At 35.6% G+C, this 26,648-nt stretch overlaps 1 protein-coding gene across 2 annotated transcripts in view; it reads right to left on the bottom strand.

The window, feature by feature from the left end:
- The window catches only part of LOC144352636 (rho GTPase-activating protein 26-like), a 140,910-nt gene that overhangs the window by 113,366 nt on the left and 896 nt on the right, over nt 1-26,648 (bottom strand). For both annotated transcript variants that reach the window (XM_085498157.1, XM_085498158.1), the window contains exons 2-3: nt 24,011-24,106; nt 10,108-10,169 (exon numbers count right to left, since the gene is read on the bottom strand). In XM_085498157.1, coding sequence (XP_085354283.1) covers nt 10,108-10,169; nt 24,011-24,106 — 158 coding nt within the window. The remainder of the gene's footprint in view (nt 1-10,107; nt 10,170-24,010; nt 24,107-26,648) is intronic.

The following is a 26,648-nucleotide window of genomic DNA, read 5'->3' as shown; positions in this document are numbered from 1 at the left end:
TTTTTACATGATTTTCATTAGTGTATGCACTACACTAATTATGGTAAGGACAATTTTACATGATTTTCATTAGTGTATGCACTACACTAATTATGGTATGGACAATTTTTACATGATTTTCATTAGTGTATGCACTACACTAATTATGGTATGGACAATTTTACATGATTTTCATTAGTGTATGCACTACACTAATTATGGTATGGACAATTTTTACATGATTTTCATTAGTGTATGCACTACACTAATTATGGTATGGACAATTTTTACATGATTTTCATTAGTGTATGCACTACACTAATTATGGTATGGACAATTTTTACATGATTTTCATTAGTGTATGCACTACACTAATTATGGTATGGACAATTTTTACATGATTTTCATTAGTGTATGCACTACACTAATTATGGTATGGACAATTTTTTACATGATTTTCATTAGTGTATGCACTACACTAATTATGGTATGGACAATTTTTACATGATTTTCATTAGTGTATGCACTACACTAATTATGGTATGGACAATTTTTACATGATTTTCATTAGTGTATGCACTACACTAATTATGGTATGGACAATTTTTACATGATTTTCATTAGTGTATGCACTACACTAATTATGGTATGGACAATTTTACATGATTTTCATTAGTGTATGCACTACACTAATTATGGTATGGACAATTTTTACATGATTTTCATTAGTGTATGCACTACACTAATTATGGTTATTCATCAATGAAGCACAGCGACTTTTCCTTATTTATGAAGGCACAAACATTTTATGGCTTATTATATATAATTGTGTAGTCTGTGGTCTTCTTTATGACCTTGTAGGAAGACATGAGTAGTACCAGTTATATACTATTGTACAGTCACAGCAAGTAGTTATCTTAATTGAACATCATTAAAATTGAAGTGAATGGAGACACATCTATTTTCATCGCAGGGTGGGAGAGTCATTTAAACTAATGAGCGATAGTTTCATTAAATGGCACTGCCTTCACATTCCCTGAATCATAGTAAACATCATCAACATTGTGGTCACTATTTTTTCACTAAATTGTTTCAAGATTAGCTGCACAAATTGTTTTGTGTATACCTTATTTACTCTATTACAGTACATAGTACGTGTATACCATATTTACTCTATTACAGCGTAGTACATGTATACCGTATTTACTCTATTACAGTACATAGTACATGTATACCGTATTTACTCTATTATCGTGTAGTACGTGAATACAATAATTACTCTATTACAGTGTAGTAGCGCATGTACTTATGTACAGGATATATGGTCAGAAAAAGTCATATTTTAATAATCCATTATGGTTTATATATGCCTGTATATGAACTGCGTTTCTGATATAGCAAAGACGGTATTGGCCAAACACACAGACACAAAGCAAGCAAAGTAATGACAACATGAAATTCACAGCAGACAAACTGCAATGATGTATTTATACCACAACTCAATGGCAAATTTTTAGAATCAATTTTAATTTTAAAATATTCTGAATAAGGTGTTATTTTTAAAAGAGCTTTAATAAATCCTGACAAGACGCACTAAGTATCTGAATGATCAACTTTCAGATTTGCTATTGTTTTTTAATTGTTATAAATTATTTTTGTGCCTTGCAAAAGTTACTGATCACTTGCTGATTACTGATTTGCATTTTATTTACAAAAGGAATCAAGTGCTGATGTAAAAATACTGGCATCAGTAGCAAACCAATACTGAGAAGAAATGAATTATGTCAGGATTTAATTGGATGGGCTGTTGACTACCTTAATGCAATACAGCAAAAGTTCCGATAGACAGTGCTTCAGGACATTCACAGTAGACGATAATTTATTACAAATTACTTTATACTGAGTCATAGCATGAATTAGTTTCTAGTACAGAAAGGAGAGATAAAATGGAGACCAAACAAGCAGTTTACTACTCTCGTTATCTCTATGCAATGTACCAGGGTGTGTGGGCAACGTGGAACGAAAATAAAAAATAAAAGTTCATTGAAATGAAATTTTGAAACAATATTTTAAAATCTTCTATTTTTATATTTTGGTACTCTTTTCCAGACTCCAATTACTACCGTTAAAGTCCTAATATAAACCGCGGTTTAAATTACAATATACCAATTTAAAACCTGGGATCAAAAGCCCAAGTTCGGGGTGCGGTTTCTATTCTATTATATTGCAATCACTAAATGGGCGTGGTCATTTTTTGCCCATGGATGGTGCCCATGTGTCTAAATTACATAGCTCATTTAAATATGTTAATGACAGTTCAGTGACCTCATGGTGAACGCAACATGGAAGAGATTTACCGATAATGTAGTGCGATCTTTTGGCTTTGATTTCCATTGGAAAACGGCATGATTTTTTTTAAAAATCAAGAAATTATTTGTTTACGAGAGATAAACTGAGCATTGAAGAAGAATTTAAAACTTTTACGGTGATAACAGCTCATTGTCGAAAACTTACGAAACACAGACGTATTCAGAAAGAGTATTGACAGAGGTTGCCTTCGGAACAAAAGCAGTTTCATTGAGTGTCTGACATCTTAATACCGCTGAACAATAAATCGGTGTGAATATTTTTAGGCACGTTGTCAAAACAAATGAACGGTCTTGTTAAGTTGGGACGCGGTTAGTAATAGGTACTTTTCATGTTCTCAATTTTTATTAAGAACTCTTTAACCCCGAAGCCGGAATTGGGGGTGCGGTTACTATTATGTATGAGGTTTATATTTGGACTTTAACGGTAGTAGTTTTGTTAATGAAGCACATTTTAACTCTCTCTTTGATAATGTTGTACCAAATCAACATAATTTTTAAATAGATATAAATCTTGTGTGACTTTATTTTGGGAAATGTGACAAAAGATGAATATAAAAAATATTGTGAAATATATCACATTACAGTAGTTAACAATTTAATCACATTTATCTATCTATTTTAATGAATAACACTTTTTTATGTCAATGGTTAATCTTGTTGAAAGTGTATTTATTTGGAATATTTACCGTACTCGACCGCGTTAGCGCCCATGCCCGGGCAAGTGCCCACCCCCCACTTTTGCGCAATTTTTATATTTGGGGTCACATTCGGCAAAGCGCCCACCCCTTCAAAATGCAACTAATTTAAAACTTGGTCTTGCGTAACGAATCTTGGTAATCATTTTTATATGATACAGCGTGGACATCGACCGCTGTGAACATGTTGTGAATGCGTAGAACACGGTAACCGTGCGTAAACTATGCTTCGACAATGACCTGTTAATACAAGTAAAATGCGATACATATTTCATGCCATATTCAGTTTACCTCTCAAAAATGGCTAGTTACTAGTTTTTTGGAAAAAACATGTCGTTTATTCGCTGAAATCAAATCCAACAGATCGTACTTCGACATCGATTATTCACTTCCGCATTGCGTTACCGGAAAGTCTTCGAGAATTTCCGAAGAATTGCGTCAGTACAGTCAAACGACGCTGCTGTAGGTCAAATCTGCAATTGCATCATGGTGGAAAGTGATTTTCATCGAGAGTTTGCGTACGATCCAACAACTTCGTCAGTGGAAATAATATGACAATTTTGACTTCAACTGTGTTCCAAAAGACTCAAATGTTTTTAATTCCGTAAATTATGGTGGTACATAATTAATATTGTAATAAAATGTGCATATTTTTTGTGATCATTTCTGTTTCTTCATTGTGAAAATCAATGACGACGCAAATTAATTTAGTAATTTGATTTTCCCTCAAAGACGTAATCTGTCACTTGATGAATCAAAATTTTCATTTGCACTCTTTTTCGAGGGGGGTGCTCGGGTAAGCGCCCACCCCTACAAAATCGTGATGTTCTGAGTTGAGGCCCCTGGGCGCTAACCCGGTCGAGTACGGTAAATTTGTTATGCCTCACATTTTGTCTAATACTGTTATATTTTCACTGTCATGCGTACTCTTTTATACCTGCTGTTACATTTACATCATCTTGAGTACACTGTCATACAGTACAGTTCTCGCGGAAGCTTTGGCTTCACTTCAGCGTCAGCTTCGCTTCAGCATCGCATCGTTATGGCATTGTTATGGCTTCATCGTCGCATCAATGTCGCGACATTAAAAAGTTAGGCGATTATCGTTTCGCTTCATTGTGGCCTCATTATGGCGACAATGTGGCATCAGCATCGCTTCATCAAACAAAGAAGTACTGTACTCATTTCCTCCAAACCTCTTGACCGCTTCTGCTTTTGACCGGTCAATTTTCGTTTTATTTTCGACCGTGCAAAAATTCGGACTACTAAAAATTTTCTGGTTTTCATAGATCACAGTTACTAGTTTAGTAACCGTGCATAGATGTTGAACAACCGTCAAAAGTTCAAATACTTTTTGTTTTAACTATCTATAATTATATGCACGCAATCTGACACTTTGACCTAGATTTGGCTGGGATTGAATATTTTATTTTAGACAATATTCCGACGTGACGCACTGCTACAAAATGTATTTTAACAGAAGTACAACATGGTTGTCTGGGTTTCTTTTCCTGATTGTGTTGAGTTTACGATTTGTATAATTATTGTTGTTTCCCCCCAAGCAGAAGACAAGCCGAAGGACCATGAAGCTAAACGTGGACGTGGACGTGGACGTGGACTGAGTGAAAGAAAATATTTCTAAGGCTAAAATAAAAATGACCTACTATTACACCTCTTTGTGTATTTGTCAATTTTGTATATATTTCGTATGACCGTATGATCGTAAATACCTAGAAAAATCTCGTCTTTCGTCAATAATTTCATTTGTTTGAAATGTCTACCGACCGTAATTTGTTTCTCCAAACGGTCCCGACGTTCGTCATTCAACACAATCAGCATTTATTTATCGCAATTCATGGGGATCATGTCCCGTAATTTGCGGGCTGTACGACCAAATAATTAAACAAGTACTATTTATTGTATTTTTGTTTTACCTCGCGAAACTACAGCAGAGCGAAGAGTTGTCGCGGTTAAATAGTCGCCTTGAAATCGATGGAACTTCAACTACTAGTATCCATTTCTCACCTTGAAATAAAAAAATCGAAGAGCATCGGGGGATATATTATTAACCAGTCTTACGAATCGCTAGCTTTATTTTATTCGAATTCATAAAATTCACGAGTTTTCGACATTTGTTGGCAACTTCCGCGCTAAAATGGTTGAAAATGTGGGTGTGGTTTTCTCGCAAAGTCCTGTTGATAATACGGACAAATATGGTTCTGTGACCCAGGTCGTGCTCCGATCAGGTGACTCTGAGCCAATCAATGATGTTGTAACAAAACATATTTAACGCAAATTGAAGGGTCGTCGTACCATCCAATCTAACAGGGCTGAGATACAAATCAGTTTTGCAAGTTGGGAAATAAGGTAAACCAGACTGGGGTCGATGATTTTCAGTATCGAAGGACTTCCGTGTGAATCATGATTTTCAAATTGTTCATCGGCTGGTCACCAAATATTTACGGCCACACTAAATGGACACGTTTTTTTTCTGAAGCCCAATAAATTATTCCTGCATGTCAAGCGCTATTCGATTTTTTACAGGGCATGTGGCTCATTTTCATTCGAAAATATGTTTGTGAGCATACTTTTAAAGTACGTATAGATCGAGCTCACTGATCGTGACTTAATTTTGAGAATTGGTTGTCAAATTTTACCAGACCGACGCCACCACAACCATCCAATCATAAGTTGGAAATGTACGCACTTGTTTTGGAACTTTGTATCAAGATGACTGGCGACGACGCCGACGCACCAGGCGGCGTACGTGTGTATTGCATGTTTTAGTAGTCCGGGCATGGGGTCGGACTCGGCTAAAACTAAACGAAACACAGAAAAATACCACCGAAATGAGGAATCTGAATCTGCTCTTCTAGCAGCAAATAAAATGAGCGAAAAAAGGGTAATTTTATAACAAGAACAGTTTCACTTCGTATACAGCAAATTGTGTTGTATCAGAACGACGATTGCATCGTGTGATTTGAATTTATCACGATTTTCTTTCCAGTCAATATGAAACTTGTCACCTTGCCGATTGTAATGTACTTCGCAAAGTTTTTGGTGCCCAATACTCGCAACACTAAAATAATTAAACAAGATATCTTTTTAAAATGTCATTTTACTCTTGATCATATTATTTTATTCGCCTTGAATTTCAAATCGATTACATATCGAACTTCTGTACATGTTTTTGTCTACTGCCCTTCTGCGTGCAAATAATGAGGTCATACTCATGTCACAATAAGTTGAAGCTGATGCCATGTTGATGCCATGAGACTGCGAAGCAGAGGCCATGATGATGCCACAAAGTAGCGAGGCGAACACAGCTTCAATTTTCAATGACGCGAAGCTGATGCCACAATGATGCGATGCTGAGGCGACAATGAAGCCATGCGTAGGCGACAATGATGCCACAAAAGCCAAAGCTTCCGCGAGAACTGTACTGTATATCGTTTTTCCATGCCAGAATTTGTTTTTGGTTTGACAATGTCCTTTAATTATGAAATTGAAATATTAATCAAAGAAAGCTTAGAAAGAACTCCCGTGTGCTGAGAGTTTTGGAGACACATTAAAAATTAATTCAAAATTACTTATACTTGAGATATTGATGGAATAGCTGAAAACTAATTATGCAAATAAGGTAACTAATATGAACAGATTTAAGTGTAAAACTAATAACCCCTGCACAATGTACCAAGTTTCATTGAAATGTGATTAGAACCAAAAAAATATTAATTATTATGCTAATTAGAGAATTAATATGAACAGATTTTAACCCAAAATTAATCAGACTGTTTATTGTCCTAGAGCATTTACGTACCAAGTTTTATTCAAATGTGATGATCAATACTCGAGATATCAGTATTAATTAATTATGTTAATTAGGTGATTAAGAAGCATAAATATTTACCAAAAACTAATATGGTGCACAGTCTTAGGTTCATTGAAATGTGATGGGTACTCTTTAAAAGTTTCATTGAAATCCAATGAGTGGTTTTTAGACATCATAGAACAGCAAAAAATTAACTAATTATGCAAATTAGGTAATTAATAGGCACATATATTTATCCCAAAATTAATCAGGTCTCTGCATAGTCCTAGAATATCTATGTCGCAAGTCTCATTGAAATGTGATGATTAGTACTTGAAATATCAGGTGAAAAGCTGAAAATTAATTAATTATGCTAATAAGGTGATTAATATGCACACATTTTTACCCAAAAACTAATTAGGTCTCTGCACAGTCCTCAAGTAACTATGTACTAAGTTTCATTGAAACGTGATCATTACTACTCGAAATATCAAAAGTTGAAAATTAATTAATTATGCAAATTAGGTAATTAATATGTACTCATATTACCCTAAAAACTATCATGTATGTGCAGTGTCATATGACACCTATGTACCAAGTTTTATTGAAATGTTATGATTAGTACTTGAGATATCAGTGGAAAGCCGAAAATTGATTAAGCATTATGTAAATTAGGTAATTAACAAGTCATTGTCAATGACACGTCCCCGTTCCGTTCATATTTGAGTGACATATACATTCAAAGCAGATCATGACCGAAATGCACCTGCATATGTACAACACATTGTGCTAAATCTGAACAAAATCCATCCATGCATGACTGAGATCCGGTTCTGGAATTGTGAAAATATGTGATTTGGCCATCATTCCGCTATTGTTAAGCAGATCATGAAACAAATGCACATATCTATTTGTGACATGATGTACCATGTGTGTGTGAAGTTTGAACTTGATCAATCCAGACATGTCTTGGATACGGATCCAGAACTGAATTCTTTAACAAAATGGCCGCCAGCCGGCCATTTCGAACTTGATCCGAAAAAAAAAAAGACGTGCATCAAGGTCCTATTATGTTTAATGTATGTACCAAATTTGAACGAAATCCATCCATGCATAACTGAGATACGGGTCCGGAATGGTGAAAATGTGCGATTTCAATGCATTTTCGGCCTTAAAGCGGCCCCCATTTGGCTATCGTTAATGAGATCATGAAACAAATGCACATACATATTTGTGACATGATGTACCTTGTGTGTGTGAAGTTTGAACTTGATCAATCCAGACATGTCTCGGATACGGATCCAGAACTGAATTCTTTAAAACAAAATGGCCGCCAGTCGGCTATTTCGAACTTGATCCGAAAAAAAAAATGACGTGCATCAAGGTCCTATTATGTTTAATGTATGTACCAAATTTGAACAAAATCCGTCCATGCATAACTGAGATCCGGGTCCGGAATGGTGAAAATGTGCGATTTTGATGCATTTTCGGCCTTAAAATGGCCGCTATTCGGCTATCGTTAATGAGATCATGAAACAAATGCACATACATATTTGTGACATGATGTACCTTGTGTGTGTGAAGTTTGAACTTGATCAATCCAGACATGTCTCGGATACGGATCCAGAACTGAATTCTTTAAAACAAAATGGCCGCCAGTCGGCTATTTCGAACTTGATCCGAAAAAAAAATGACGTGCATCAACGTCCTATTATGTTTAATGTATGTACCAAATTTGAATGAAATCCGTCCATGCATAACTGAGATCCGGGTCCGGAATGGTGAAAATGTGCGATTTCAATGCATTTTCAGCCTTAAAGCGGCCGCCATTTGGCTATCGTTAATGAGATCATGAAACAAATGCACATACATATTTGTGACATGATGTACCTTGTGTGTGTGAAGTTTGAACTCGATCAATCCAAGCATGTCTCAGATACGGATCCAGAACTGAATTCTTTAAAACAAAATGGCCACCAGTCGGCCATTTCGAACCCGATCCAAAAAAAAAAATGACGTGCATCAAGGTCCTATTATGTTTAATGTATGTACCAAATTTGAACAACATCCGTCCATGCATAACTGAGATCCGGGTCCGGAATGGTGAAAATGTGCGATTTTGATGCATTTTCGGCCTTAAAATGGCCGCTATTCGGCTATCGTTAATGAGATCATGAAACAAATGCACATACATATTTGTGACATGATGTACCTTGTGTGTGTGAAGTTTGAACTTGATCAATCCAGACATGTCTCGGATACGAATCCAGAACTGAATTCTTTAAAACAAAATGGCCGCCAGTCGGCTATTTCGAACTTGATCCGAAAAAAAAAATGACGTGCATCAAGGTCCTATTATGTTTAATGTATGTACCAAATTTGAATGAAATCCGTCCATGCATAACTGAGATCCGGGTCCGGAATGGTGAAAATGTGCGATTTTGATGCATTTTCGGCCTTAAAATGGCCGCTATTCGGCTATCGTTAATCGGATCATGAAAAAAATGCATGTGCATATGTCCCATATAAGGTGTGATGTATGAGTGAAGTTTGAACTTAATCGGTCCATGCATGTTCGAGATACAGGTGATCACGGACGCACGGACGGACACACACAGGGCAAAACATAAGTCCCCGTTTTCGGACTGCGTTCGAACGGGGACTAATAATATTAACAGATTTTTACCCAAAACTAATAAAATCTGCGCATTAGTTCAGAGCATCTATGTACCAAGTTTTACCAAAATTTGATTAGTGGTTCTTGAGATAACGGTGGAACAAAAAAAGTGACATACATACATACATACATACATACAGACATACAGACAGGGTAACTGCAAAGACTCCCTTTTGTGCTTCGCACACAGGAGTCAAAAACGGTACCAGTGGATGTTAAGCAGACACATCCAATCGGTGGACAAGATACCTAATCTTCTTTCTAATGAAAAATTTTGAATTTGGAGTTTGCTGACATTGCATAATTTGATATCAGAAAGGGTTAGGGTTAAAGACCACTCTAAAGGTACACAAATAAACTGACCTTAACACAGGTTACAGATATACAAATGAAATGTTGATTAAAAGGATGCAATAGCAATCAACTATGTACAAGCACTGACCTAACAATATAGATGAGTACAGTGACAGTATGATATATGCAATGTTTGTATAGGGCTATGTAAGGTCAATGTAAGAACTGTCAGTATGTCACAATACAGGAAGATCCTAGTAGATTATACCATGGCCTACTTACCATCCTGTCCCTTTCATCCTCAATCCCTGATATCAATTTACCAAATTCCTTCAGTGAGTCCGCTGTTGAAATAAATAAACAAGAACAAATTTAATATTGAGGCATGGATCCACACAACAATTGGTCCTATTAGGTACATACATGTACATGTAAGTCAGTGACTTATTATAAAGTCTTTATTTCAGCTTACTTTTGATGAACACCCTGCTTTCACAGTGCAGGGAACATGCACAGCAATAGCTTTGTTATCTAGAAACCATATCAGTATAAACAGAACAAACAACATGTATCAAATCTTGCCAAATGGAGAATTGATTTTCCCAAGTGTAGACAAATATGTAGTATTTTAGCTAATTTTGTATTTCAGATTCTAAAATTATTTTACATTAGTTGTGTTACTTTATGTTTCTTATATTGGACTTTACTCAAGCATTGTTTTTGTGTACGTTTCAAATAAAATATCCTTTCCTATCCTATCCTATATCAAGTATATCGTATTTGTTCAATTAGAAGCGTACCTCTAATAGAAGTGACATATAAATATTTTCACACCTCTCATTTATGTAAGTACGTGTGTTACTAAGAGACATTTTTGAGTTAGGATTCTATAACAAATCAAAACTAATAGCTTATGTTGAACACTGCCCGATGCATCCATAACCTTACTCTACTTAAGCTTTATTGCCTAACCTAAACATGAACATGAAAAAGAAAAAATGCAAAATGTTTATTATCAATTTATTATCAAGAATTTAGACCAAAATGACTGTAAAGATCATCAAACATGGGTTTTGTTGTTGACACAATTAGATGATATCTGATGAAGGAACAAATTAAACTAAAAGGTGGATCAAATATAGATATGATTTATTACGATTCAGTGGAATTTATGACAGGTACAGTGTGACTATATATAACAATTTGAACTGTGTACCTGTATTCACAGTACATCCAATCTGTTCAATTTATGCATTAACTATTTATAATCATCAGATTAAATATTCAGAAAATATCAAAAATTATAAATACACATTTATCATTAATTTAAAATTTATTGTATTCTCTCTATTAGTAGTATCTGTAAATGTGAGTAGTGTGTCTATGGCCAAAACAAAATATCAAGCATATAATTAATGCAATTAATTGTTTATATTCGCTTCTAATAGAACAACTACAATATACAAACGGTATGTTGACACAGATGGTAACTTTACATCTCATCAATTTCTATATATCAATCAAAGAGTTGTATTTTAAAATTAAATTACAACCATTTGGAAACTAAGACCAACTTTTGTTTACTTTCACAAAATAAATCCACATAACTTTTCTATATAGTTTGATCATGATCTGTAGGCAATAGTAAACTATCGTAAAAACTAGATTAATTCGCGGTAGTAAAAATAATTATTTTTTCAAGTGCGCGAATTAATAGCGTAAAAACGGAAATTTTTGGTTTTCAGTGCGCAAATTAAAAGAGTACTTTTAGATCGATTCAAAAAGAAGCTGTTTTTATAAATTTATTAGTGATTTGTTTTGTTTTCCAATGAACACAATTACAGGACATTGTTTTAGTGCCTCTGAGACTCGTGGCTAACGACATTCAAGGCGTATAGTCGGGCAGAGAACACGCACTGCGTCAAGGACCACACACCGTGTTACACTTGAAATGGAACAGTGAAATGGCAAAGGTCACTGTATACACAAACAAACAATGAACACTTGGCTACAAAGTAGACGTCTGGCTGCACTGCTTTTTTTAATTTTTCTAGGCAGTACCGTCAGAAACAAATTATTAATTGTTCGATAGGTTGTCAGTAATGAAGCCGTCAAACCAATCACCATCGATTTTTGCTATTTCAGTGTTGCTTCGGATAAGGTGGTCTTCTGCCCCGTTGATTGCATTTTTGTAGCCATGTGTTCATTGTTTACATGATTGTTTTTTTTTTGTCAAGCACTTTTATCTACCGGATTCGGCTGATACCCCGCCCTTGGCGATCTTATGGCAGATATTACGAAGCCCATCTTGTCTGGAAAAATAACCCTGCGTTGATAAAAATGGTTTCAGAAAATGTTTAGAAAAAATAATGTTTCGTGTTGACCAAATATAATCACGCAAAGTATAAATTCAAAGTGTTTAAATATATTGGTGAGAGGTCGCATTTTACGAACAAGAACATGCACTAAGAAGGAAAAGCAAGCCAAAGTCGAAACGGGGTGCATCATGAACATGATACAACACACACTGCGACTACTGAGTGATCAGCGACATCATTTTGGGACGCATATGAACTTCAAGTACTTCTTTGCGAAACTTGCTACGCAGGATGCTGACATCAAGTGTGTGTTGACCGAAGTTTGACCCCAAGTCACGCACTGAACTGGCGCGTTACCTTAGCAACCTTTTTCTTTCGTGCCCCGCGCGTCAATCTAGTAAAATTGTTTGCGATCCGCTCCGCTAGGATTGCCCTTATAATCACTTTTGTCGTTTCGTTTTGTGTGTGTGTGTGTGTGTCTGTGTGTGTACATTTCCAGTGTTCCAGTGTTCACGTATTATTTCTTCTGTGATTTTTTTGGCTTGGCCGATTTCGTTCAAACTTGGCAGGTAGGTCACACCTTAACCCTAGTTATAAGGAAAAATCTGGAAAATTTTTTTGGCCCACCGTTGCCATAGCAACAGCCAAAAAACTGATTTTTGGATAGCTTCGCGCCAAATGTATCTCCTACAAATTTGGGATAAATTACTTCAAACATAGCTCATTCTACTCAGCTTGAGTGTGGACACAAAGTTACCATTTGAATTTTTGATATCTGTTTTCATTACCGAGAAATTTGACCCCAAAGTTGGGGTAACTTTTCACCAGCAACGGCTCGGCTGGTTTTGTTCATACTTCACAGGTAGGTCGTGCCGTCACTAATTGGAAAAAAATCCTGGCCCACCACTGCCATTGCAACATCAAAAAACTGATTTTTGAATACTTTCGCCCCAAATGTATTACCTCCTACCAGTTTTGTACACAGTCAGCTGGCATCGGTGTCGCTGGGTGTATATGATAAAGGGAAGTTGTGCAACCAAATTTGCCGAGTTCGCAGTTTTTCGCCAATAAAAAAATAACTAAGGCAACAACTCACGGTTTTTCAGCATTTTTGTAATAAAGACATTATTCTCTATCAATAATCCGCCCAAAACAGGAACATTTCTACTAATTCTTGTGTTTTTTAGACGTTTTTCGAAAAACCTGCTATTAGGCTGCAAAAGTAGAACATTCCGGAGGGGGCGAAAGGGAAGAGCCAAATTTAACGTGTAAAAATAGAACGCGTATTTTGACCTCTATGCGGTCGTTGCCAAAGAGCCCTGCATCCATCGCCTGGCGATGCTCTTCTGTTTCACCAGTTGCGTTTTTTGACTAAAATTTGGGCAGTACTGTCAGTCACGAAAATTGATGAATAAATTAATACACATAAAATATGAATCACGGGCTAATTCAATGGTCACCGAACACTCCACTACTAAACAATCTGTGGCAAGATAGTAGCGTACTGTATATTTGACCCAGATTTGACAAGCTTGGTACAGTTTTTTGCGCGTGTCCGTAATAACGCGCACAAAGGATTGTGGGACAGAGTCCTTTATTTGCTGGCATTCTTGACTTTTGACTGCAGTTCTGGACTGTGGTCATATTTTTCGATTAGGAGTGGTATATTTAAATTACTCACTGTGACTAGTGTTTTGCATTATGAAGTATATTGTTATGAAGGTCAACACACTGCAATTTAGGTAAATATTTACCATTTCGTTATTTCATTATTTCGCTTTCCAGCATTTCCGGGAAACGCTTCATTCTAAAAAATGCTATCGCAAAACGGTTGGAAATAATAAATGTAACAGCAGAATACGTCCTAGCACAGTCACTCTACTAGGAGAGAGTAACTGTGGTCCTAGTACTAAACTAAGTGACTTCTAAAGACTTAATGGTGTTTGCGAACTTCGTATTAGTTATAAACCGATGTCAGCTTCACGTTTATGTCACCATGGAAACAGCCAAAAAACATGTTGCTTGTTTTTGAGCGGAGCGGATCGCCAACCAGCCTACCGGCTTGTTATTATATCCGACGGTACTGTAATTACGCAACTTGTATGCAACTCTGTACTGGCTTTGAATATGTCAACGTCATTTACTTAGTGCACTGCTTTTCTAATTACGCAAATTTGTTTACAATATTGTACCGGCTCTGAACATTTCAACTTCGTAATGTATTGCTTTCGGGATAATTATTTTTTTTTTACTATTGTTAGGGCACTGACTTGGGGTATTGGGTCTATGAATATTTCAATATCACCGACTTGATAATGCGTTGCATTCGTAATAATTACGCAAATATAAACATACCATACCGGTATGTCAAATAAAATTTTACTATAATATAATAAACTCTGGGCAGCGCATTTCGATCGCATTATTCAAGTACATTTCAACTGAACTCTAATAACCACGCATTTGAATTACGTGAGGCATTGGGCAAAGACCTCCAGAGTTCATGCACTGATATTTAAATTCGGGCCACCCAGCTTGACGCAAATCAATATAGTTACTTGTCATGTGTTCAAAAAATCTTTCAACTCTCACAAATACCATGGACGTGAAGAGTTAACTTGGGGTTAAATAAAAGGAAACGTCTTTTTTGGACAAAAAACACGTCAGTACAAGATTATGTGTGCATGGTTAGATTTATAGAATGTACATGACCGCTTAACTCTGTGTTTTTTGTAATGAAAATGTGACACAAGGTCAATTGCCCGACCAATCAAAAACGTCAATTTATGCACCATTGGGCGGTTCACTTAAATGACGTCATAGAATAAAATCACTTTCAAAAATGGCGGACATATGGTCGATGCAACCCTGTGGACCAGCGACGAAAAGCCCTGTATTAAGCTTTTCATCATGGAAATTCGTAATCGATGTGCTGACCGATGGATATTTATCGACTAAGTAATAATCTTGCCCAACATCTGTAGTGTCGTGGGGGAATGATTTTTTTCAGGTCAAATCTTGACCGAACCTTAACTGCTTGCTAACTGAAAGGCTGTGATGACGGAGATCATCTGAGATTGCGACTACACCAAGTACTGATAACATAAAAACCTCAAACAAAATGTATATTTTTAATGTCTTTATGCAATATATTCTGAGTTATCCACTTTATTCTGACTAGCGAATTAATAGGATACAATTTTAAACATGTTTTTGAATGCCGCGAATTAAAAGGATACATTTAAAAATTAGCGTTCAAAAATAAAATGGGTGTGCGAATTAATAGAGACCGCGAATTAATAGAGTTTTTACGGTATGTTTATTTCGTCCAAAATTCCAGAGAAATATAGAAAAATGTGCAAATGTTGTATATTTTGTTCACTCACTCACTTGCATAAAAAAATCGTCCAAATACCGGTATACAAGACTTCAAGCAGAAATAAAAATTTTGACAAATTACAAACTTCATTTTTGGAGAACCTCAGTACAATCCACCAAAGTGACTCTCAGACTGTTGCAACTGAACTGATAGAACTCTATAATAAATTACAATAAGTGCATCTCTTATACTTAGGTCAGTAAAATGTAACTTTCACCATAGACACACCTCAGTCATAAACATAAGCACATGTACTACTAATAGAGCAAATACGGTACCATTTACATATTTAATAGAAATTGGTAACCAGCCATTAATGCTATGAAAGAAGACATAGAAAACTGACATCATTAGGTCACATGACATATTCTACTTGCATAACACACGACTGCGAAAAGGTCAAATAAAAGGTCAAATGACACTTGCGTTATGAGACAGAATTGCGTGATATGAATCACTAATTTGACCTTTACTATTCACCAATGATTGCATTACAGTGTACAGTCGACATTGTAATGCACCTTTTTTGGCTTGACAAATTTACTTAATATGCATAAAATATGTAAATGTAATATGAAGGTGGCTAAAATATCAGTTTCTGTCGATACTGGGACTGCCTAATTTACATTTTGCAACCAATAGCACATGACCTAGAAATGTCAGGAATGTATACCATTTGCAATTCATTCATTTTCTATTTTTACATATGTTAATATTTCTAGGCACCCCATGATCTATATCAGCTTTTATGTTAATAGATATGAAATGCATTAACAACAGATATATACCTTATGGGTATTAATGCTTGATAACATCTGACCTCTAGGACAACTGACTGACCATAAAGTAGTAACATTCTTGGACTTCAAGGCACGCACCAGTGCAAATTGTTTATTAACACTATGCATATTTTACATAATTTATTGTCACACTATCTATAGCTATATCATATATGAATAGAATTCTACTATACTGATGTGCGGGCTGAGTGGGCTGCCTGCTACATAAAGACTTTTTCTTTCATTAATTCTACCGATACATAATTAGTCCCAATACATGTACCGATACTTGTACCAGTATATCGACAATTATTTATAATTTTTAATTATTGAGTTATAAATTAATAATTTAATTTAATTTTGGGAAAGTTTTTTATCCTACATTGAACTTTTGATGTTGTCCCTAAAGATAAGTTGAATCTTTAAACAAATCTGAACTGAGGTATGTATGTATGTATGTAACGTACTGCACACGCTGAAACGAGCTCCTGTTTTACTAGAGTTTTTCACCCGTTGACGAACTTGCTGACTTGGATTCTACCCACTGACTGTTTTCTAGTACTAGTGAACACTCTGGTTGATTTATTTTTGATTGAAGACATAAATCTGTCGTATTTTCGTTCATTTTGTCTTTTTATTTGAGCCTGTGTCGCCAGGCTGCTTTCCAAGATGGCCGCCGCCACGGTGAATCAGAAACGTGTCGGATTGACAAGACAGAATAGGATTCAATGTGAATCCATTGATGGCATAAGTATTGCTACCTATTTTGACTAAAACTAATTTGCATATCACCCATGCAATAAGGTTTTTGGTATTTTCACGGTCAATACGCAAATGAACATGGTATTGGCAATCCGCTCCACTGGGATTGCTCTTGCAATCACTTTTGGGTGTCTTGGCCTGGCCGATTTCGCTCAAACTTAGCAGGTAGGTCCCATAGCAACAGCCAAAAACATTTTTTGATAATGATTTTTTGATAGCTTCACGCTAAATGTATCTCCTCCAACAAATTTAGGATACAACATCTCAGACATAAGCTCATTTTACTTAGCTTGAGTGTGGGCACAAAGTTACTTTTTGTAAAATCCTAAAACAAATTCTGACCACCGTTTCCATGGCAACAGCCAAAAACCGATTCTTTTAATACCTTCACGCTAAATGTATCACACCCTACATTTCCATGATTGAAAAGCACAGACATAGCACATTCCACTCAGCTTGAATGTGGGCAACAATTTACTGTTTTTTTATGTTTATTTTCATTACCGAGAAAATGGACACCAACGTTGGGGTAACTTTTCACCAGCAACAGCTTTTAACTCCTCTCTTGGCTAATTTTGTTCATACATGACAGGCAGGTAGTACCATCACTAATTGGAAAAACAATCCTGGCCTACAGCTACCATGGCAACAATTTTTTTTTTTAATACTTTCGCGCCAACTTTACTGCTCAAATTGATATGGTAATATCGTCTGTTGCCTTTGCTTGCTCTGCATAATAATACACTTCGCCATATTTTGCAGATCTCCTTGTCGGTGAAACGAAACTTTTCTGCTATTTCACGAAAAGAAGAAAAATGACCAGTGATCGGATTACCGCCACACAATATAATTTCGTTAACAATCATATTTTCAACCTCTGATGTTTTTGACCGTCTCTTCAATATTTTACCGGTGGCAGTAACAGTATTAGCCATATTTCTGGCATTTGACGGTCGGATATCGTGAGAAGCAACGCAGATAAACTTATTTATTCTGTGGGCGTGGTTTAGAGTGGAGACAGTTGGCGGGTTGACTTTTATTTTTCGTGCGTCAACCTTTTCACTTTGGCGCGTAGATGTTTTGACTTAACAAGTTGTTTGACAGCTAGCAAAAAGATTGTGCGACGCGCACCGACGGCGGCGTCTTTTTTATGACGTTTTGAACACTTAGTCAATTTGAGCAGTAATACCAGTCTTGTAATAGCAGTGTTTAAATGATTATGCCTTTTATTTTGGCTACGTTGCACACTGGCGCCGACATTGTTACACTGTATCAACGTAATCTCAATGCAACTTTGAACTTTGAATGAAATGTAAATGCTGCCTCCATTCTAGAAAATATTATCGCAAAACGGTTGGAAATAATACATTTAACGGCAGAATACGTCCTAGCAATAAAATTAAGTGACTTCTAAAGACTGAATGTTTTTTGCGAACTTCGGTATACGGTGCCCGGTTTTAGTTATAAACCGGCGTTAGCTTCACATTCATGTCCTAGCATCGCCAACCAGCTTATCGGCTTGTTTTCATTGGCAACCGGACTACTTTTATTTTGTATACAAATTTTCGTCTGCCATTTGTATCCAGTTTATAAACCCTGAAGGGCTCTCGGAAGACACCCCCCCCGCGCGCGCGCGCGGGCAGTAAAATTCCCTATTCCAAATAAAGATTACCAACGGCAAATGAGCAACATTTTAACCGGTAATCAAGATTCATTCAATCCACGGCTAACAAGTTACATCACACGCGAAGTTGTTGCGTGCAGCTCAGCGACGAAAGTCATCCCGCCATTGGTGTACTGCATGCCATGCAAAATTCTGTGGAGGAATGTTTAACTTGAACAGAAATTTGTGTCAACCCTTCACCATTGTATTCAAACGAATCACGTGGTGTGCCGTTCTTCTTCAAACCTGGCATTCAATCAATAGGGGAGTTTCAGTTAAAAAAAAACATCATGCAAATTCAACATTTTCAAACCAGTATACTAAAACAGAAATGTTCAGCAATGCAAAAGAAGGATAGATATTACTTTTCAGTATACACATCTCTGTTGATACAATCCCTCATATATTCTACTTCCAATTATTTCTGCATAAAATGGACTAGTCTCTTTTCATGTTGACATTCAGAGTAAAATCACGTGACAGGCTGTTAAAATTGGCTGTTGCATACACTTTCGCCAGTCTGGAAAGTGTGTTTAATTAGCTCTCATTCAAGCAACAATGCAGATTTCCCAGTGGGAGTGAAACTATTGGACTCTGCCATTAAAAAATAGGGGTGTTTTGAGCAAAAAACGAATAACTCTGGAGTGCACACAACACACTGAATTTCAGAACAAATCTTGCATTATTTACAGCAGCAGAATATCACAGAAATATCAGACGAAACATGAAAACACTATATATTGTATTTCGGCCTGAACCCTCTCTATTGCAATTCCAGGAATTAACCCCATATGTGTATCCATTTTCCACCTTGGTATCACCCACCCCTGAAAACAAACTCATAATACCATGCTGAAGCGTTTGGTAACAAGAGTCTATAAATGGACAGCCATACCTACCCCATGAGTAATGAAATAACATTAACCAATAAGGAGTGTCTAAAGTAGGAAAGAGAAAGCTGCCTAGATATATCAGAGAAATTTCAACATACGGGAACTGGTTGCCATGGCTGTTCAATGTGTATCTGTCATCATATCACTTTTCAATTTATGAATGTTGTTTATTTTTATAATCATCCACCTTTTTAATAGACCTACTATTGACTTGCTAAAGAAGCAGACATTGTTCACGACAGGGAGTCATGGCCGATCAAGTGTTTGGCTGAGTGTATTATGTAGTAACATTTTCTATACCAGAACATGTGACAGGAAACATGACTCAACGTGCTGAATGGTTATACCTATAGTAAACACGCTGTAATACAGAAATATACACAATATGATGGTGATCATGTGACAGACATGGTGAGAGAGCCAACAAAAGATTTAAGAAGTGTATTGACCTTTCCCAGTTAGGTCATTTAACTAGTAAAGTATCAACACACACATACTGTATATGTACAATTACAGTGAAACCTGTCCAGTTTACACAGGGTTTGATATAGACAGTGTTCAGTTTACACAGGGTTTGACATAGACAGTGTTCAGTTTACACAGGGTTTGACATAGACAGTGTTCAGTTTACACAGGGTTTTACATAGACAGTGTCCAGTTTACACAGGGTTTGACATAGACAGTGTTCAGTTTACACAGGGTTTGATATAGACAGTGTCAGTTTACACATGGTTTGATATAGACAGTGTTCAGTTTACACAGGGTTTGACATAGACAGTGTTCAGTTTACACAGGGTTTGACATAGACAGTGTTCAGTTTACACAGGGTTTGATATAGACAGTGTCAGTTTACACATGGTTTGATATAGACAGTGTTCAGTTTACACAGGGTTTGACATAGACAGTGTTCAGTTTACACAGGGTTTGACATAGACAGTGTTCAGTTTACACAGGGTTTGACATAGACAGTGTCCAGTTTACATAGGGTTTGACATAGACAGTGTTCAGTTTACACAGGGTTTGACATAGACAGTGTTCAGTTTACACAGGGTTTGACATAGACAGTGTTCAGTTTACACAGGGTTTGATATAGACAGTGTCCAGTTTACACAGGGTTTGACATACAGTGTCAGTTTACACAGGGTTTGACATAGACAGTGTCCAGTTTACACAGGGTTTGACATAGACAGTGTCCAGTTTACACAGGGTTTGATATACACAGTGTTCAGTTTACACAGGGTTTGACATAGACAGTGTCCAGTTTACACAGGGTTTGACATAGACAGTGTTCAGTTTACACAGGGTTTGACATAGACAGTGTCCAGTTTACACAGGGTTTGATATAGACAGTGTCCAGTTTACACAGGGTTTGATATAGACAGTGTCCAGTTTACACAGGGTTTGATATAGACAGTGTCCAGTTTACACAGGGTTTGATATAGACAGTGTCCAGTTTACACAGGGTTTGATATAGACAGTGTCCAGTTTACACAGGGTTTGATATAGACAGTGTCCAGTTTACACAGGGTTTGATATAGACAGTGTCCAGTTTACACAGGGTTTGATATAGACAGTGTCCAGTTTACACAGGGTTTGACATAGACAGTGTCCAGTTTACACAGGGTTTGATATACACAGTGTTCAGTTTACACAGGGTTTGACATAGACAGTGTCCAGTTTACACAGGGTTTGATATAGACAGTGTCCAGTTTACACAGGGTTTGATATAGACAGTGTCCAGTTTACACAGGGTTTGATATAGACAGTGTCCAGTTTACACAGGGTTTGATATAGACAGTGTCCAGTTTACACAGGGTTTGACATAGACAGTGTCCAGTTTACACAGGGTTTGATATACACAGTGTTCATTTTACACAGGGTTTGACATAGACAGTGTCCAGTTTACACAGGGTTTGATATAGACAGTGTCCAGTTTACACAGGGTTTGATATAGACAGTGTCCAGTTTACACAGGGTTTGACATAGACAGTGTCCAGTTTACACAGGGTTTGATATACACAGTGTTCAGTTTACACAGGGTTTGACATAAACAGTGTCCAGTTTACACAGGGTTTGATATAGACAGTGTCCAGTTTACACAGGGTTTGATATAGACAGTGTCAGTTTACACAGGGTTTGATATAGACAGTGTCCAGTTTACACAGGGTTTGACATAGACAGTGTCCAGTTTACACAGGGTTTGATATAGACAGTGTCCAGTTTACACAGGGTTTGATATAGACGGTGTCAGTTTACACAGGGTTTGATATAGACAGTGTCCAGTTTACACAGGGTTTGATATAGACAGTGTCCAGTTTACACAGGGTTTGACATAGACAGTGTCCAGTTTACACAGGGTTTGATATAGACAGTGTCCAGTTTACACAGGGTTTGATATAGACAGTGTCCAGTTTACACAGGGTTTGATATAGACAGTGTCCAGTTTACACAGGGTTTGATATAGACAGTGTCCAGTTTACACATGGGTTCAATAAAAAATGTTGATGCTCTATGATTTTTTGACATACACAATGCCCAAATTGTTTTTTTGTTGTTGGCCAATTAAAATTCAAAGAAAGTTTAGAAAAAACTCCTATGGGCTGAGAATATTGGCAGTACATAAAACAGAAATAGGGTATTTAAAATTATTTCCAAATTTAAAATTAGCCTATTAAACAAGAAGCATTTATGTAAAGTCAACCTTTGTTTTTGGTTCTTCAGATATTTATTAGAATTATTCATACTAATTAGATCACATATGATAAGTTCATGATAGCATTATTTGCATTGTCATTGCTGCAACAGTGTTTGAGATATTACATTTATACATATTAATGAAACTACATGACCAGATCACAATATAAACATAATGGTCTGACTATAGCTGTGTGATCACCTGTACACTGCTAGAGGAATATTTGGAGTGACAAGTACGCTATGAACGTTGGACAGGTGGGTTGGTCTGCAGCTATATTTAAAACACAATTTATTGCTAACATGACAAAACTACACTCCACAGCCAATAATTATCTAAGTAACGGTAGCCAGAGTAATATGCACTGTTCCAGAACAATAACCACAATAAGTAACAATAGAAATTGAAGCAACATTTCTATTGAAATAATGTCACATAATGGAGTGTGGAGCACATGTCTAAAAGTCAAACACCAAGATCAGCACAGTCCATTTGTAATCTTGTCCAAAGCTATAAGCACCAGTGATCAGCTGGTATGTTATATATCCTGGGGCAACTACTTAAAGTGCTCAGACCTATACTAAATCTTGTGTGTTCTATTTCAAACTGAAACATGACAGTATATGGCAGGTTTCAACCAATGATTACCTGTACAGCAGAATACTGAACAAGACTAAAGTTCCTTAAAGTTAAATTTGTATTTTGTTTTTTAAGTTCAAGGTCATTGAACAATACAAAGAATACATATACTTGGTGTCTGACCTATTGATAGAGTGTTGTTTCTTTTCAATTCAATCCCCCCCCCCCAGAATTCATTGTAAAGCTGATTGCCTGAGTGATAACTACTCTGTATTCTCTGCATCTTTTAAACAACACAATGTGCCATTGTAAGTAATGGAAACATAACTTGAATCGTCAAACCATGATGGCCCATGAAGCAATCAATTAGGTCACTGTGGGAGTTGTATGCTTTCAAGATTTAGTATTGCTTCGTGTCATATCTTGCACATGGGAAGTCACGCTATTATACAGGTCAATTGGTTAGATTATCATAGATTGTGGCCAAAATAAATGACGTGATAACATATAACACGCCACCCATCCGACATTAAGTAAATAACTGCACTGCTAAATTTAAAGTCCAGAGAAAAAAAGACCTGAAACCAGTCACACTTTAAAACATATTGAAATAAAATACGTGATATGTCAGCAAATTTGGTTCAATGCCTGAAACAGCAAATATTTTGATGTCATCTCACTGTGAGAAAAGACTGAAGTAGTGAAAATACAGGATAAAATAATAATATCACAGTCATTCTGGCAGACAATGTACACCAGGTTTTTTTTAGCAATCTTTGAGTAATAATGTTAATTGGGATTAACTATATCATTACTAATTTATAAGATTTGGTCAATAACAACTATCTACAGTATCAAATATTTGCAGTTAAAATAAGAAAGATTTAAAACCCCATTCTAATCAATTAGATCAGATTTCATTAGGAGACAGGGTAGTGCAGCTTGTGATGTGACACATGACCTCTTTAAATTCTGTGACCTTAGGTTGCCCTTGTAATATACATGTTTTGCAAGTGCATCTGTTAAAGCGTAAATGTCAGGGTTTATATCTCTTGTGTCTTGACAAACTGCCTTGATCTATAATACATTAAATTCCAATAGAGTAAAATTAACTTACCTATAACGATTTCATCATCAGTTTGATTATGCCCAATACACTCAAAATTAAAATTTGTAAGAGTGTCGGAGAAACTTCTTTGAGCCTTTGATAGATCTACAATAGAAAAAAAACTCCATCATGAAATGACATTAAATTTTAAAAATGGTTTCACACAGGTGAATATAGATACATCATCAGCTTTTGTAATATCTTTCACTTTCAGAATGCTAATGACGAATATTTATTGCAGAGAAATGATTTGTGAGATATTACAGATATTGGAAAGTTGAGCTGAAGAGAGAAACTGTAAAGCTTGAATTTTGCGAGACTGAAAAAACCATGACAACAGCTCAGCAAGTCACAATTATTATGAACTGAATTTTCACAATTTAATGACTCTAGTAGAATTTTCAAGACTACAAAATTTTGCAATTTTCTACGACATGCGATATTAGCGAAAAGTTATCCCTTGAAAAACTAAAGCAGATTTCAGTACTTTAAAGAAATGTTATTAGATCAACTAACCATATATGGTTTTTATAATATACATGTATTTAATGTAAAGAAAGGATCAAGGTCAAATTGAAAGGGTGTCTATTTTACAATTGTTAATATCTGAAAAATTCCAAGGATTAAAAGAATGTACTTCAATAGAGCAGTATGAGACTCTATTTTTACTAACTTGGGAAGATAGACACTGAACATAGTATAAGGTTATTACTAGGATAACTCAAAGTATGCATGAAGACAGTACAGCGGCAGTATCAACCGTCGCACATCAACTGATGTCAGTGTCCTACAATGAAACCCCAGAAAAACTAGTGTACAATATAATCAGTGGTGATCTCAGAAAAGTATACAGCTGAGAAACACACTTTGAACCCAGGGATGGTTCAGCATACAGTATTGTATTTATAGTACTCCACACCAAAGATGTTATATGGAAAAAAAAAGAACAATGCAAACATTGACATGACTAAATGTAATATCTGGGCCATGGCAAAGGTGTGCTCTGTGATTTCCGGTAAGACAGAAGAACCCTTTGTTATAATTTACTATATCACCGAGACAACAGATAAAGTTGAAACCTTTTGCTGAAATATTGCCACAGTAAGCACAGCTTGATGTGAGCCAACTCTTTGTCATTTTTGCCACTTTTTTTCATGATTTTTTCAATTTTGTCATTAAAACTGCAAAACCACCCATAGAAAGCATCTAGGAAATGGCCAAGGCAAAATGTTTCTGGCAGTTTTAGTCAAAAACAAAAATATGTCCAGCATACATGTATGTTATAAATATAATTTTTGGTTTAAGCTAATGTTATGTCTACTACAATACAATTTCCAGTCTTATTAGTAATGGCTACGGAAACACCATTGAGGGGGTTACAACCTTCTGTTTGGGTTTTTACTATTAAAAACATAAGTTTTGTATTGAATTACACAGGCAATGTTTATCAACAATTCACATTGTTATATATATGTTATGTTACATTTGTAATAAATTGTAATGTGCCATACTTTCAGTGTAACGACCCTTGGGTACTTGCAGCCTACCATATTAGGAATTGCAAATTCCCAAAAATGAACGATGGCACAATATTTTCAAGATGATGAACATAATCAAATTGTATCCCAAGAAAGTTGGATCGTTTTTTTTTTTCAATTTTCTGTCCTGCAATTCAGGAATCAAGTAAATGGGCTTAATTAAAGTTATGCTAATTAATGAATTGAGCAATATTTGCTGAAATGGAACCTACTGGTAGTATTTGCAAAACATTTAATAGTATTTTCAATGACTCATCGACTTTTTTAATAAATTGGTAAACACAATATTGAAAGAAGATAAAAAATTAATAACAAACATTAGGGTTTAAAATGAAACTGGTTCTTTATAAAAAACAACAACATTGAAACAGAAAAGCAGTTGTCTGAACATGGAGTACGGTAGTAATATACACTATGACTCACAGAACTTTAGTTAGAACTCTGGAAAAACATTTGTATCAAGAGGCAGCAGAACTGAAGTAGTTGACAAGTTCTTTTTTTTTTTACTGAAGTATTACCAGGTAATGTGTGTTAAAGTATCTTGTAGAGTGCAAACATTGCTGATCAGCTCAAACAAATAATTATTTTAGTTTAAACTAAAGGTTAATGAACTTAAAAAAGAACTCAAATATTACATTCTATTAAATTTCAAGCTTTTTTTGTTTTGCAAATAATAATGATCTTGTTTGTTATCATCATTCAAATTACAATTACTGTCAATGGAATTGAATAATGATTATAATAGATTTTTCCAGATTAAAAAAAAAAAAATTTTAGTCACAATTTCTTAATTTTATTTAAATGTCTACAAATGTTAATTAATTAATTAATTAATTTCCTGTTTTAATCAAAAGTAACGAGAAAATATATAGCATATATTATTTATTATGTGTACATTTAATATGAAGATTTTAATCTAACAATATATAATCAGTAAATGAATAATTTACATTATTTTTTCAATTCAAATGCAATATTAAATAATAATGTTTGCAAATCTGACAAAATACATCATATTAATTTAATGTATGCATTGTTCACATCATTCTGAATACTTATCATATACATAAGGAGCGATATATCTATGACATCATACCACAGACAAATGA

This window comes from Saccoglossus kowalevskii, chromosome 4 (assembly GCF_978046115.1).
Source record: "Saccoglossus kowalevskii chromosome 4, keSacKowa6.1, whole genome shotgun sequence".
Classification (NCBI taxonomy): domain Eukaryota; kingdom Metazoa; phylum Hemichordata; class Enteropneusta; family Harrimaniidae; genus Saccoglossus; species Saccoglossus kowalevskii.
The sequence above is the reverse complement of the archived record's forward strand: the minus strand, read 5'-3'. Positions and strand labels throughout refer to the sequence as shown.